Source organism: Giraffa tippelskirchi, chromosome 8 (assembly GCF_054371585.1).
Source record: "Giraffa tippelskirchi isolate mGirTip1 chromosome 8, T2T-mGirTip1v1.2.pri, whole genome shotgun sequence".
In the NCBI taxonomy this organism is placed as follows: Eukaryota; Metazoa; Chordata; class Mammalia; order Artiodactyla; family Giraffidae; genus Giraffa; species Giraffa tippelskirchi.
Genome location: NC_137282.1, coordinates 118253392 through 118269311, shown reverse-complemented (window position 1 = coordinate 118269311; position 15920 = coordinate 118253392). Strand labels below are relative to the sequence as shown.

General features: G+C 40.7%; 1 protein-coding gene across 5 annotated transcripts in view; it reads left to right on the top strand.

Annotated features, from left to right (window-relative positions):
* The window catches only part of KHDRBS2 (KH RNA binding domain containing, signal transduction associated 2), a 631271-nt gene that overhangs the window by 523491 nt on the left and 91860 nt on the right, over positions 1–15920 (top strand). Inside the window, exon 9 of one of the 5 annotated variants that reach the window (XM_081523654.1) lies at positions 15425–15445. The exons of the other annotated variants lie outside the window; for them this stretch is intronic. Coding sequence (XP_081379780.1) covers positions 15425–15445 — 21 coding nt within the window. The remainder of the gene's footprint in view (positions 1–15424; positions 15446–15920) is intronic. 5 annotated transcript variants of the gene reach the window in all.

Here is a 15920-nt window from a genome sequence, read left to right as displayed (position 1 = left end):
CTGTTTCTATTGTTTCCCCATTTATTTTCCATGAAGTTATGGGACCGGATGCCATGATCTTCGTTTTTTGAATGTTGAGTATTAAGCCAGCTTTTTCACTTTCCTCTTTCATCAAGAGGCTCTTCAGTTCCTCTTCACTTTCTGCCATAAGGGTGGTGTTTTCTGGATATCTGAGGTTATTGATATTTTCCCCAGCAATCTTGATTCCAGCTTGTGCTTCATCCAGCCCAGCATTCCACATGATGTGCTCTGCATATAAGTTAAATAAGCAGGGTGACAGTATACTGATATACTTGATGTACTCCTTTCCCAATTTGGAACCAGCCCGTTGTTCCATGTCCAGTTCTAACTGTTGCTTCTTGACCTGCATACAGATTTCTTAGGGGGCAGGTAAGGTGGTCTGGTATTCCCATTTATTTAAGAATTTTCCAGAGTTTGTTGTGTCCACACAGTTAAAGGCTTTGGCATACTCAGTAAAGCAGAAGTAGATGTTTTTCTGGGACTCTCTTGCTTTTCTATGATCCAACAAATATTGGCAGTTTGATCTCTGGTTCCTCTGCCTGTTTTAAATCTGTCATTTCTAAATAAATGCATATTTAGGAATAAGCATGCCTAAAGAGACAAAAGACCTGTACTCTGAAACAATAATATGTTGATGAAAGAAATTAAATATTACACAAACAAATGGAAAGATATACCATGTTCTTGGATTGAAAGGATTAGTATTGTCAAAATGACTATACTACCCAAGGCAATCTACAGATGCATTGGAATCCCAATCAAATTGCCAATGCCATTTTTCCAGAGCTAGAGACAAAATTTAATGTGTATGGAGATATAAGAAACCCCAAATACCCAAAGACATCTTAAGAAAGGAAAACGGAGCTGGAGGAATCAGACTCCCTGACTTCAGACTATACTACAATACTATAGTGATCAAAACAGTACGGTACTGGCACAAAAAAAGGAAATATAGATGAATAGAACAGGAGAAGCTCAGAAATAATCCCATGCACCTATGGTCAAAGAATCTATGATAATCAAGCCAAGACTATACAATGGAAAACGGACATTCTCTTCAATAAATGGTGCTGAGAAAACTGGACAACTACACATAAAAAAATTGAAATTATATCATTCTTTAACACAATACACAAAAATAAACTCAAAATGGATTAAAGATCTAATATGAAACCAGACATAATAAAACTCTTAGATGAAAATATAGGCAGAACAGTCTCTGACATGAGTCACAGGATCAAGATAAAGATTCATCTCCCAGAGTAATAGAAATAAAAGCAAAACAAATGGGACTTAATTAAACACAAAAGCTTTAGTACAGCAAAGAAAACCTTAAACAAACCAAAGAGACAACCCACAGAATAGGAGAAAATATTTGCAAACATTGTGACCAACAAGGAATTAGTTTCTCACATTCACAAGCAGCTCATGAGACTTAGGATCATCAAAACAAATAACCTAATCAAAGAATGGGCTGAAGATTTAAATAGACATTTCTCCAAAGAAGACATATAGATAGCCAAGAGGCACATGAAAAGATGTTCAACATTGCTAATTATTAGAGATATGCAAATCAAACTAAAAGACATCACCTCACACCTGTCAGAATGGCTATCATCAAAAGATCCACAAACAATAAATGCTGGACAAGGTGCGGAGAAAAGGAAATCCTCCTACACTGCTTATGGGAATATAAATTGGGTTGGTCACTATGGAAAACAGTGTGGAGGCTCCTTAAGAAACTAAAAATAGAGCTACCATATGCTGTACTGTGCTTAGTCGCTCAGTTGTGTCCAACTCTTTGTGACCCCATGGACTGTAGCCCTCCAGGCTCTTCTGTCCGTGGGTTTCTCCAGGCAAGATACTGGAGGGGGTTGCCATGCCCTCCTCCAGGGGATCTTCCCAACCCAGGGATCAAATCCAGGTCTCCCACATTGCTTGCAGATTCTTTACCATCTGAGCCACCAGGGAAGCCCAAGAATACTGGAGTGGGTAACCTAACCCTTCTCCAGGGGATCTTCCTGACCCAGGAATCAAATTGGGATCTCCTGCATTGCAGGTGGATTCTTTACCAGCTGAGCTACCAGGCAAGACCCAGAACTATCATATGACCATGCAAATCCATTCCTTGGCATGTATCTGGAGAAAAGCATAGTCTGAAAGGATACATACACCCCGATGCTTATTACAGCACACTGTTTACAATAGTCAAGATATGGAAGCAATTTAAATGTCCATCGACAAAAATGGATAAAGATGTGAATATACATATACACACATATACACAATGGAATATTACTCAGCCATTAAAAACAATGAAATAATACCATTTGCAGCAACATGGATGGACCTAAAGATTTGTCATAGAGTGAAATAAGTCAGACAGAGAAAGAAAAATATTGTATGATATCACTTATAAGCAGAATCTTTTAAAAAATGATACAGAACAGAAACAGACTTATAGACTTAGAGAACAAACTTATGGTTACCAAGTGGAATGGGGAGGTGGGGCAAGGATAGTTAGGTAGTTTGTGGTTGACATGTACACACTGTTCTGTTTAAAATAGATAACCAGCAAGAACCTACTGTATAACATTGGAAACTCCACTCAGGATTATTTAACAATATAAATGGTAAAATAATTTGAAAAGAATAGATACATGAATCACTTTGGTATGCACCTGAAACTAACAACATCATAAATCACCTATAATATAAATTATCTTTTTAAATCAATAAATTAAAAAAAATAAAAATAAATGCACCACCACGAAGGAGAGGGATGTTATACTAACCATTAGGGGCTTCACCTAAGAACCTCTTCAAAGGCTTAAATGGGTCTCACTGAGGAAAATATCAGTATTCAGGATAAGTTCCTGTCATTACTGACTCAATAGACATGAGTTTGAGCAAACTCAGGCAAATAGTGATGGACAGAGAAGCCTGTTGTGCTGCAGTTCATGAGGTCACAAAGAGTTGGACACGACTTAGTGACTGAATAACAACAACCTTAATAGCCAAGAGAAGCACTTCAAAATTCCCAAAGACCTAATCCATCTCCGACTTGTGGAAGCTTTACCAGCAATCATCATTCTTAAGATGAACCAAAATAGTAAGTGATCAAAAAATGCAATCTATAACATTTACTCATTGTTAGGGAAAATGTAAGGTTTTTCTCAATATATTAAGCAAAGTGAAATCTTTCATTTGCCAATATTTAATAGGTATCTAAATTTGGGTCTTTTGTACTTGAAATCTTAAACTAATTTGTTCTACTGATTCTTTTCCCTAATTGGTCCATTTCCGTGCAATAATAAAATGACTTTCCATTTTTAAAAGATTTTAAAGTCTTACCTTTATCAATAGCATTACTTGTATTTTGAAACCGTAGAATTTTTTTTCAATAAACAATACAGAATACTTACACTCTTTATATGATCACCAAAGTCAACAACTCTAATTTTCTAAGACAGAGTCAAGAGTCAGACCATGTTTGGCCCTGCATGGAATTCCTTGCTAATAATTTGGGACTTTATCTTAAGTGTGCTACAAGAGCAACTGAACAGGCATAACTAATTGTACTTGGACAAGTTTTTCTCTCAAGAAGATGGAGAAGAATAATGTATACACACACACAACAGTAGAGAATATATATATATATATACTCTACTGTATATATATAATACATATATATGTATATGTACAATGTGTGTATGTATGTATAATAAACATATATAATTATAGCATATACATATATACTTACATATACATGTATGGATGCTTAAAATAATGGAAAAACAATAACAAGGTAGTTGTGTACGTACTCTGGGCAAAGATGATAATGGCTTGGCATGGATAGGATTAGTAGGAATAGAAAGAAACTGATGAGCTAAATGGTTGAGAAAAGACAAAGCCTGATGATTGCTTAGATCTACTGAGCAAACTTCAGAGGATGCTGAGGATTTTTGATATGCAACTAGGTAAGTTGTTGGTAATAGTGCTATTTACTGAAACATGAAACTTGGAGCATTAAGCAGCATGGAGAAAGAGTTTAGTTTTTAAAAAAAGTGACTTTGAAACACTTGAGATGTCCCACAGGCATTCAGATATGCATGTCATAAGATCACAATGGTTTGTGACAATTAAAATGCACCATCAATATGTAGAGGAAAAGACTTGCTGACTTATCAAAGATGCCTTTCCACAAGAAAGAGGCAGAACTAGAACCCAAACACAGGCCTGGCTATAGGACTAACAGGTTGTTGTTGTTGTTGTTGCTTAGTTGCTAAGTCATATCCAACTCTTGTGACCTCATGGACAGAGGAACCTGCCAGGCTCCTCTGTCCATGGGTTAGGACTCATAGGACTTTCATTTTAGCTGAAGGACACATCTGAGAGAGGCCTGTGGCTTCTTTTTGGGTACAAAATGAAGATGCAAAATATTTGAATATAATAGTTTATTCAATAAACAAGTACCTATCATATGTGTCTTAAAACTCTAGAGTTTGGAATGGAATAGCTTCATTATTCTCTAAATGGATTATCCCAAGTGTTACTTGTTTCTAATTGCAAAGAGGTAAGGTAGGAAGATCAGTATATATGTAATTTTGGTGAAGATGGGAATACATGCAATCAAGCACATATCTTTTGCTGAGGGCTTGTGCCAGTTACAAGAAGTAGTCATCACTGTTAAGAATGTTGGTGCTTTTCTAGGCAAGAAAAGGTAGAAGAAATGGGCTCATAAAATTGGTTCCTGAAAATATCTAGATATCTGAAGACCCGTTCTTATAGTTTTTCCCCAGTTCAGTTCAGTTCAGATGCTCAGTGATGTCCAACTCTTTGCGACCCCATGAATCACAGCATGCCAGGCCTCCCTGTCCATCACCAACTCCCGGAGTTTACCCAAACCCATGTCCATAGTCGGTGATGCCATCCAACTATCTCATCCTCTGTCGTCCCCTTCTCCTCTTGCCCCCAATCCTTCCCAGCATTAGGGTCTTTTCCAGTGAGACAACTCTTCGCATGAGGTGGCCAAAGTATTGGAGTTTCAGCTTCAACATCAGTCCTTCCAATGAACACCCAGGACTGATCTCCATTAGGATGGACTGGTTGGATCTCCTTGCAGTCCAAGGGACTCTCCAGAGTCTTATCCAACACCACAGTTCAAAAGCATCAATTCTTCCGTGCTCAGCTTTCTTCACAGTCCAACTCTCACATGCATACATGACTACTGGAAAAACCATAGTCTTGACCAGACAGACCTTTGTTGGCAAAGTAATGTCTCTGCTGTTAAATATGCTGTCTAGGTTGGTCATAACCTTCCTTCCAAGGAGTAAGCGTCTTTTAATTTCATGGCTGCAGTCACCATCAGCAGTGATTTTGGAGCCCAAAAAAATAAAGTCTGACATTGTTTCCACTGTTTCCCCTTCTATTTCCCATGAAGTGATGGGACCAGATGCCATGATCTTAGTTTTCTGAATGTTGAGCTTTACGCCAACTTTTTCACTCTCCTCTTTCACCTTCATCAAGAGGCTCTTCAGTTTTTCTTCGCTTTCTGCCATAAGGGTGGTGTCATCTGCATATCTGAGGTTATTGATATTTCTCCCAGCAATCTTGATTCCAGCTTGTGTTTCTTCCAGCCCAGCGTTTCTCATGATGTACTCTGCATATAAGTTAAAGAAACAGGGTGACAATATACAGCCTTGACATACTCCTTTTCCTATTTGGAACCAGTCTGTTGTTCCATGTCCAGTTCTAACTGTTGCTTCCTGACCTGCATACTGGTTTCTCAAGAGAGGTCAGATAGTCTTGTATTCCCATCTCTTTCAGAATTTTCCACAGTTTATTGTGATCCACACAGTCAAAGGCTTTGGCATAGTCAATAAAGCAGAAATAGATGTTTTTCTGGAATTCTCTTGCTCTTTTGATGATCCAGGAGATGTTGGCAATTTGATCTCTGGTTCCTCTGCCTTTGTTAAAACCAGCTTGAACATCTGGAAGTTCATGGTTCACATATTGCTGAAGCCTGGCTTGGAGAATTTTGAGCATTACTTTACTAGCGTGTGAGATGAGTGCAATTGTGCGGTAGTTTGAGCATTCTTTGGCATTGCCCGTCTTCGGAATTGGAATGAAAACTGACCTTTTCCTGTCCTGTGGCCACTGCTGAGTTTTCCAGATTTGCTGGCATACTGAGTGTAGCACTTTCACAGCATCATCTTTGAGCATTTGAAATAGCACAACTGGAATTCCATCACCTCCACGAGGTTTGTTTGTAGTGATGCTTTCTAAGGCCCACTTGACTTCACATTCCAGGATGTCTGGCTCTAGGTGAGTGATCACACCATGGTGATTATCTGGGTCGTGAAGATCTTTTTTGTACAGTTCTTCTGTGTATTCTTGCTACCCCTTCTTAATATCTTCTGCTTCTGTTAGGTCCATACTGTTTCTGTCCTTTATCAAGCCCCTCTTTGCATGAAATGTTCCCTTGGTATCCCTAATTTTCTTGAAGAGATCTCTAGTCTTTCCCATTCTATTGTTTTCCTCTATTTCTTTGCACTGATCACTGAGGAAAGCTTTTTATCTCTCCTTGGTATTCTTTGGAACTCTGCATTCAGATGCTTATATCTTTCCTTTTCTCCTTTGCTTTTCACTTCGCTTCTTTTCCCAGCTATTTGTAAGGCCTCCTCAGACAGGCATTTTGCTTTTTTGCATTTATTTTCCATGGTGATGGTCTTGATCCCTGTCTCCCATACAGTGTCATGAACCTCTGTCCATAGTTCATCAGGCACTCTGTCTATCAGATCTAGTCCCTTAAATCTATTCGTCACTTCCACTGTATAATCATAAGGGATTTGATTTAGGTCATACCTGAATGGTCTAGTGGTTTTCCCTGCTTTCTTCAATTTAAATCTGAATTTGGCAACAAGGAGTTCATGATCTCAGCCACAGTCTGCTCCCGGTCTTGTTTTTGTTGACTGTATAGAGCTTCTCCATCTTTGGCTGCAAAGAATGTAATCAATCTGATTTCGGTGTTGACCATCTGGTGATGTCCATGTGTAGAGTCTTCATGCCTCATTTCTGCTCTCCATCGTGCACCTCTTTTAGGGGGTGTTGAAAATCAGCAGCTGCAGCAGTACATGGTTTAATGCTTGTAGTGGTAGATGGCAAGTGTCAATTTGTAGTTGACACTTCTTAGAACATAACTCATTATGTTCATCTCTGAGAAGAGATGTTGTTCAGTCATATTTCCCCCTCATTACTCTTCCATTTTACCCTCCATGTCTTAAAACAATAAACTCTGCAATTACATATAGTGACAATACAAACTGTGTGAATGAAATGGTTGAACCGTTAGGTTCTAATATTTCATTAATATTATAAAAAGTTCAGAGCAGATCAGCTAAAAATAACTTTCACTTTGGGTAAATATGCACCTAGATTTTTCCCTCAGCAAATTCACTTCAAGCAGCCCAAATTTTTGTTAACAAAATTAAAGCTACATTCTCACACATTTAGCTAATCAATGATCTGTTGTTGGACTCACAAATTATTATACAATCAGAGAGGAGTAAAATAAATTGTCTTATTTGCTAACCAAGCAAAGAAAAGTGAAAAGAGAATGGAATCCATGGGTTTCCTTCAGATAAAAAGAAAGTGAAAGAAAGTGAAGTCTATCAGTCATGTTCGACTCTTTGTGACCCCATGGACTGTAGCCCACCAGGCTCCTCCATCCATGGAATTTTCTAGGCAAGAGTACTGGAATGGGTTGCCATTTCTTTCTCCAGGGGATCTTCCCGATCCAGGGATCGAAACTGGGTCTCCCACATTGCAGGTAGACGCTTTACCATCTGACCCACGAGGTGGAAAGATGGTGATACAATTACAAATATATATGTTCTGTACTCTTGTAGCACATTTAAGGCAAAGTCCCAAATTTTATCAAGGAATTCCATATACATGTTAGGAAAGCTACTAAACTTTCTGAGTTATTGCTATCTCATCTTAAAGGAAGACAACACTAGCACTTATCTTGCAGGAAAAAAAAATGTATTTGCTAATAAAAATACATAAAATGCCCAGCACTATACATGACCCTTAGTAGGTGTATCTTCAGTTTTTTAGTAGCAAAGGTATTTTACAATTAAATAATGAAAATTTGCATTATTATTATAGAGTGTTACAACCACTAAAAAGCATCTAACCTGACATATTCTCTTTGGGAATAAATATCCATAAAGCAACATGTTCTTAAATATTTGAAAGATGCTTTTAAATAGAATGATATTCCTCTAAGAAATGAGAAATCTGAGTCCAACAAACTGAGTGGCTCAGAGCCAATGTGAACTTTAATCAATCTATTTTAATGCTTTTGTATGATTATATGATGGGAAACCGAAGAAACTGGTGACTTGTAATAATAGAGATCAATTTAGGTTTCTCACATTAAGGTCTGCTTTTTGCAAATTGGTTTGCAGTGCGTGAAAAATAAGTGACAAGGGCTGTCCTTTTTTGTTGCAGTGTGATTAAAGAAAATTTTGATATTCTTTTTCATATCTCAGAAATATAAGTAACTAGTTATCTAGCAAAATGTGAGCATAAGAGCTATGCCATAGATAATCTTTATGATGATCTACGTCCTTTCTGAACTACTCTCTAACGTCAGTTCACTTTGAAGATGGCATGTTAAACCTACTTCCGGGAACATAAACATTAAAATTTTACTTTACAGGTAAATAATACAGACTTTTCCTTAATTGGCATCTTGTTCCTGAGCTTCATTTCCCCCCTAACAACCTCAATGTTCATAGTATCTCTACAGCAATCAGAGAACATCATTTTGCAAGTTTAAAAATCATCCAGATTTTTCTTTCTCACTCTGCTCCCCAAAGTACCTAATCCCATGGTGGGAATGAAAGTGCATTGAGAAATACATACCACTTAGTAGTCCTGACTTTCTGAGAGCAGAGCATTTGAGATACAAAAGCTTTTAAAGTCACTAGAGTAACATTTAATGCGCAAGAAGAGTTACCTGAATGTGGGGAGAGAGCAAATTAGCCAAGATGGCCCTCACCACGGTTTGTAAACAATGACTATGTAACAATTGAGATCATTTATAGTACTGCACAATGGACATCACGAGGTACTTGCTTGGTCACAAGCTACTTTGTGCTATAGAGATTTGTGAGCTCCACCCAAAAAGCAGCAGCATTAGGACTGCATCACAGTTGTGTCTGTTGGATCAGCCACGAGAGGAGGGAATTGCGGTATGGCTGCTGTGTCAGCCAGAAGAGAGGTTGTGTTATGTTGCATTATGTTATGTCTGATGCTATGGCTGCTGTGCCAGCCAGGAGAGAATAAACGTGTCTTGAATTCCTATGGTTCCTTGAGTCTTCTTCCAGCCTCTTAGCTTGCGCCTTTCCTACCCTGGGTTCAGCTTACAGTGAGATACAGCAGGAGAACTGGCAACACGAACAGCATCAGTGATACACTGAGTAATTTACATCCCTTTATCAAAGTGAAATATTCTGGAATGATGCTTATTAGCATGTAAGGGATATACAGCTATGAATTCTGCAAAACACTGCAGCATAATTGCTAAGAATGTGTTTCTGAATGAGTCCTATTTCACTTATTTTGCATAATTGATTCTTAAATTCACTTACCTTACAAATATTTATGGTGTCCTTACTACTTGTCTATCACTGTAAAAAGTCTTTCTTCTTGTAGCTCTTAGAATCAAACTAGATCAGGTGGTACTGTTACCGAAAGGAGGTGTGTGTGTTGCGGGGTGGGGGTGGGGGTCTGGCTGCTTGCCGCTCAAAAGCCAGTAAACAGGCCAGGTTGGTGGAAAGGAAAGTTTGCTTTATTTCAGATGCCGGCAACTTGGCGGGAGGGTGGCAGACATTTGTCCAAACGTTGATTCCCCCTTGACAAGCAGTGGGTGAGAGCCTTTATAGATGGAGGGGTGCTACATGCAGAAACAGCACAGTCATCTCTAACAGTCATTTTCAAATTGGTCATCAGGGGTCTGACTAGCATCATTTTGGCTGTTTTAGGTACAGTTAATCTTCAGTTCTGGGGTGCACTTATTCCCATTTCATCACAGTCAGTTCTCAGAACTGTGGCAGCTCAAGTCCTGGGTACAGTCTGGTCATCATGTAGTTAACTTCTCCACCTGGTGTTTTGGTATCTATAAGACAGCTCACAAGATATGGCTCAGACTATTATCTATAGCTTTTGAGAAACAACTAAAGGTCCTTGACTATGTTTAATGACTACGTTATTATTCTTTAGTCCCCTTAGACTGTTTTCATTTGCTTCCGCATTTCTCACTTCTCTGATTAACTTTATTCTTTGACTAAGGTTTTCCACAGGCAAAAGGCAGGCAGAAGGCATGGTGGGGGCTGGGGGCGTGGGCAAGGATCATAGAGTCTTGCTCCATTTCGGTACAAAATAATTAATACAGGAAATATTTTAAAGAATGTGAGTTCTCTGGGTTAAACAGGGCCTGAATTCTTAGTCATGCCATATATTTACTCAGAAAATAAGCTATTTGATTCAGTGTTAGAGTTCAATCCAAGTTCAATTGAATGATGGAAGTTAGTAACTCCCTTCTGCAGGCCTTTCTCAGCGTTTTCTTCAAATATCTATTACAACTGTCGTAATTTATGACATCTCATGTTAGTGCTGTCCTGTGATCTCCTCAAGGCTCCTTAAACCATCTTCATATGCAGGGCTTAGTATAAGGACTGGAACATAGGAGATCTGAAGGAAAAACAAGAAAATTTTATTTAATGAATGCTTTATCTGCCTACTTTCCTTCCTATCATATACTGTCAGTCAGTTCAGTCGCTCAGTCCTGCCTGACTCTTTGCGATACCATGGAGTGTAGCACACCAGGCTTCCCTGTCCATCGCCAACTCCCGAAGTTTGCTCAAACTCATGTCCATTGAGTCAGTGATGCCATCCAACCATCTCGTTCTCTGTCATCCCCTTCTCCTCCCGCCTTCAACCTTTCCCAGCATCATGGTCTTTTCAAATGAGTCAGTTATTCGCATCAGGTTGCCAAAGTATTGGAGTTTCAACTTTAGCCTAAGTCCTTCCAATGAATATTCAGGACTAATTTCCTTTAGGATGGACTGATTGGATCTCCTTGCAGGCCAAGGGACTCTCAAGAGTCTCCTCCAACACTACAGTTCAAAAGCATCAATCCTTCGGCGCTCAGCTTTCATTTTATACTGTAACATACATTAAAATCTGGATTGGGAAATCCAACCAGAAATGGTAGTGATTTGATCAAATCAGTTGAACTCTACTTCTCATATCTTCATTTGCTTTTTCCAGAGCCACAATTCAGTAAACCATTCCAGTAATTTCCAACTTAGCAGTTAGTTTGTTACCTTTTCTAAGGAATAATGTATTTATTTGCTCTGTTCATATGCATAGAGTAGCTAGTGCTTCTCGGGAAACAATGATCTTGATATTGAGAGAATTTATCTATCATTTTCCAAAAGTAAAAAGAAAGATCTCTAAATTTTAGTGTCTGCAATAATTTTTTAATAGCATCCTTCGTAGGAATTGAAACATTTGGCCAGGACTCTGAAATTTGTATGGAGTCCTAAAATATTTTAAATCCACTCTATCTGCTAAATAGAAGAACCCCAAGAAGACAGACAAATTCGAAGTTCACCTGGATCTTTGTAAGTTCATATTTTAGAGAATCCCCATCATTAACACTTTATAATAAGATGTCTATCTCTATGTGCAAGGTTCTATGGTAGACTCAAGTTGAAATCACTCTGAATTTCTAAGAATTATTTATATCTCTGAATTAACTCAAGATCTTCTGGTGAGAAGTGAGGGTATTGGCTGACAACACAAGGCTCATTCACACACTATATGATTCATGACCAAGGAAACTGTTTATTGAGTCAGTGCTTTCCAGTCCAGACCCAAAGACCAAAACTTGAGTGAGAGAAGCTGGCTTGTATTATATTTTGGTGACTGTAGACGTAACTGACTATATGTAACCATTCTGATAGTAAGAAAAACATAGACCAAGGAAATATGCACAGATAGAAATAGTATTTCCCTGACCTTTTATTATTATCTGAATTAAGTGAAATTGATTTCTTCTGCTAGTGGTAAGGACTCTTAGACAAATCTAAAACTCCTTTTGCCTGGGGAGGACTTCAGTTTGCCTTTTTTGTTAACATTGAAGTGGAATATGGCCTTTGTAGCCTGACACCAAGTTAAATCTCAGAGACTGAATTTGGGGTGAAGCAGAAAAGAACAGACTTGGGCCCGCGCCTCCCCCGTCAGTCCGGGGAGGGTCCCGCTGGGCCTCCCAGGCACCCGGGAAGTGGGGCCACTCCTTTGCCCTGTGCCCAGTAAGCCCAGTGGGGAGCCCAGGGCGGGGAAGCGAGGTCGGGCTCCGCAGTCCCGCAGCCTTGAGGAGCCTCCAGCCGCAGCCGTTGTGCGGACACGGCTGGGTCGCCTCGTTCGAAAGCGTGTCCCCAGGACGAGAGCCTTGGGCTCAGGCTAGAAGAAGACGGCTCTGGGGAGGACGGACGGGCGAGATGGGCGGTCTGGGCGCCTCCGCTGCAAGCGGTGAGGCCGCGGCCTGCCGGCTCCGACCGCGGGCCAGGGACTCGGGAGGCTCCGGGGTGGCTGAGCCTGCCGGCGCCCCAGGGCCGCCCCCGTGTCTGCGGCGCTTGTGTTCCTGCCGGCTGCGCCGCATCTCCGTCTCCCCGGCCCCCGGAGCGCCCGCGCCCCTCGCCTTGCGGGCGCGTCGCCCCCAGTCGCGGCCCGCACTGCCCGGGCCCGCAGGGGGCCAACCTCGCCCGCGTCCCCCGTCTGGGGCCGAACTGGCCTCGTCTCGCGGGGATGTAGTCCCCCTGCCTCTTGGCCGGTGGCCCGCCAGGCGGAGTCCCCTCCGTGGGCCTGGGGGCAGCTGGGCAGGTAGGGCTGCGCGTGGGGGTCGTAGGACAGCAGTACGGGAGTGTTCTCCCGGCTCCGGGCTCTGGCGCTGGTGGTCGCGAGCCCCAGGAGGAGCACCCTCCACCCAGGGCGGGTGTCCGGACCTCCCCTGTGCTGGAGGCCTCTGGCGGTGAGACCCCGTGGCGGGCCCAGGGGGCCTGCTTGCGTCCGGATCATTCTGAACAGCCCAGGGGCCCCTCGTGGTGGCGCGCAGCCGCCGCGCCTCCACCGTCAGTTTGCTGTTCTGGAGAGTCGTTGTTATTTAGTTGCTAAGTGGTACCTGACTCTTTTGTGACCCTATGGAATGCAGCTCGCCAGCTTCCTCCATCCATGGAATTTCTCAGGCGAGAATATCGGAGTGGGTTGTCATTTCCTTCTCCAGGAGACCTTCCTGACCCAGAGACTGAATTGGTGAATTCTACACTGGCAGGCAGACTGTCGCTGAGCCACCAGGGAAGCCCCCTGGAGCTTTAGATAAAGTCAAATAAAACTAAGTCAGTGAGTTTTTATTAAACATTGCCATGTGCTCTGTGGCAAGCCCCCAGGATTATGCCAGTTTAAAAGCTCTGACAAATCTGGGAGTAGATAATGGCAGTTACAACGGTGTTGCTTCGCTCTTCTGCAGCAACATTCAGCATCTAAGAAACAAAGGACTTCCATCCCCGGGGAAACTTGAAACCTATATTATTCGCAGCTCCTAAAACACATAAATTGCAACTCAGGGATCTTCAACACTTTAGATCAAATGAAGCAAAAGGTGGTACATTCCCTTTGTTAAAAACAGTAATAGAACAGGGTAGATTTTATCTTCTACCACTAGAGGGTGAAGACATTGACATATTCTTTTTTTTTTTATTATAAATTTATTTATTTTAGTTGGGGGCTAATTACTTTACAATATTGTAATAGTTTTTGCCATACATTGACATGAATCAGCCATGGGTTTACATGTGTTCCCCTTCCTGGACCCCCCACCCACCTCCCTCCCCATCCCATCCCTCTGGGTCATCCCATTGCCCCGGCCCTGAGCCCTTGTCTCATGCATCGAACATGGAATGGTGTTCTGTTTCACATATGATAATATACATGTTTCAATGCTATTCTCCCAGAACGTCCCACCCCCACCTTCTCCCTCAGAGTCCATAAAATTGCTCCATGCATCTGTGTCTCTTATTCTGTCTCGCATATAGGGTTATCGTTACCATCTTTCAAATTCCATATATATGCATTAGTATACTGTATTGTTGTTTTTCTTTCTGGCTTACTTCACTCTGCATAATGGGCTCCAGTTTCATCCATCTCAGTAGAACCGATTCAAATGTATTTTTTTTAATGGCTGAGTAATATTCCATTGTGTATATGTACCACAGCTTCCTTATCCATTCGTCTGCTGATGGACATCTAGGTTGCTTCCATGTCCTGGCTATTGTAAACAGTGCTGCGATGAACATTGGGGTACACGCGTCTCTTTCAATTCTGGTTTCCTCGGTGTATATGCCCAGCAGTGGGATTGCTGGGTCATATGGCAGTTCTATTCCCAGTTTTTTAAGGAATCTCCACACTGTTCTCCATAGTGGCTGTACTAGTTTGCATTCCCACCAACAGTGTAAGAGGGTTCCCTTTTCTCCACACCCTCTCCAGCATTCTTGATAATTCATAGACAAAGTATAAAATTCACATTATATGAGGCTGACAAGGCACTTTCAATCTTCCAAGCAAGATCTATTTTCCCTTCCAGTACATCAAATAAATTTTTCTTTAATTACAATCAAGTAAACAGATAACATTATTCTCCAAAACGTCTGTGTTGAGAAAGTTCGGCAGCTCGGGCTTAAATTCCTGTCTTCAATAGATGCTGTGAAAAGGAAAAATATCTACAACCCCCCACCAAAAAAGAAAACATGATCTGGAGTGTGGCCTGTAAGCCTTTCCTGTAAAAGTCCAGAGAGTAAATACTTTAGGTTTTGTACCAGTATAGTCTCAATCACACAAGGCTTCCTTTGTAGAGAAAAGGCAACCATATACAATGTTTTAATAAATAAGCATACTTGTATGCTAGTAAAACTGTGTTTATTAAAACAGACAGCTGGCCAAATTTGGCTCAAAGTTCTTAGTTTTCCAACCCCTGAACGAGGTATATCTATATTCTGACCCAAGGTAACATTTCTCATATTTATTTAGGGTCTCATTTTTATGTCCCAATATATATTGAAATAAACATAAGCATGTACCTTAAAGGGTTTCCCTCACGTCTCAGATGGTAAAGAATAAATAGTGAAAGATATGAAATGCTTCATTTATCATCTTATATCATTTGTAATGAAGGTATTCTGATGAAGGATATCCTTAGACACCTAACGTTCACCCCTTTAATGCTATTTTCCCCTACATTGACCCAACTTTTGTTCATTTTTCTGTATTGTAGGTCATTATTCCTTGCCTTATAGTAAGTACAATTCAAATTTTTTCTTATTATGTTTGCTGAAGACATTTTTAGAGGCACTTGAACTTTTCAGAGGTATATGCCCTCAATCTGCAGTGATTTTCCAGTTATTTCCATTACCACCACCTTTTATATCAGCTATCAATGTCAGTGTGTCTTTCTAGTAATCCCTCTTCTTATTCCCATACTTCCTCCCACCATAGTTCAGTCTGCTCTCTAATGAAGAACTGAATTCTGATTGAAAGGCCTAGATAACCTAGCTTCTGGGACCATATAAGTCACCATAGACCCCTTGGTCCTTTGAAAAAGCACTACATTTCCCTTCTGGGTACACAGACTTTACAGAAACTATTTTTCACAATACCCAAAAGCTTAGTTGCTTTTCTTGTCTGTTTGCCAGGTCCCAGAACGTTGAGGTTACTGAAAGTCGGATTAAACATAAATGATGAATTGTCCTAGTGCACTAATACCTCTTTAT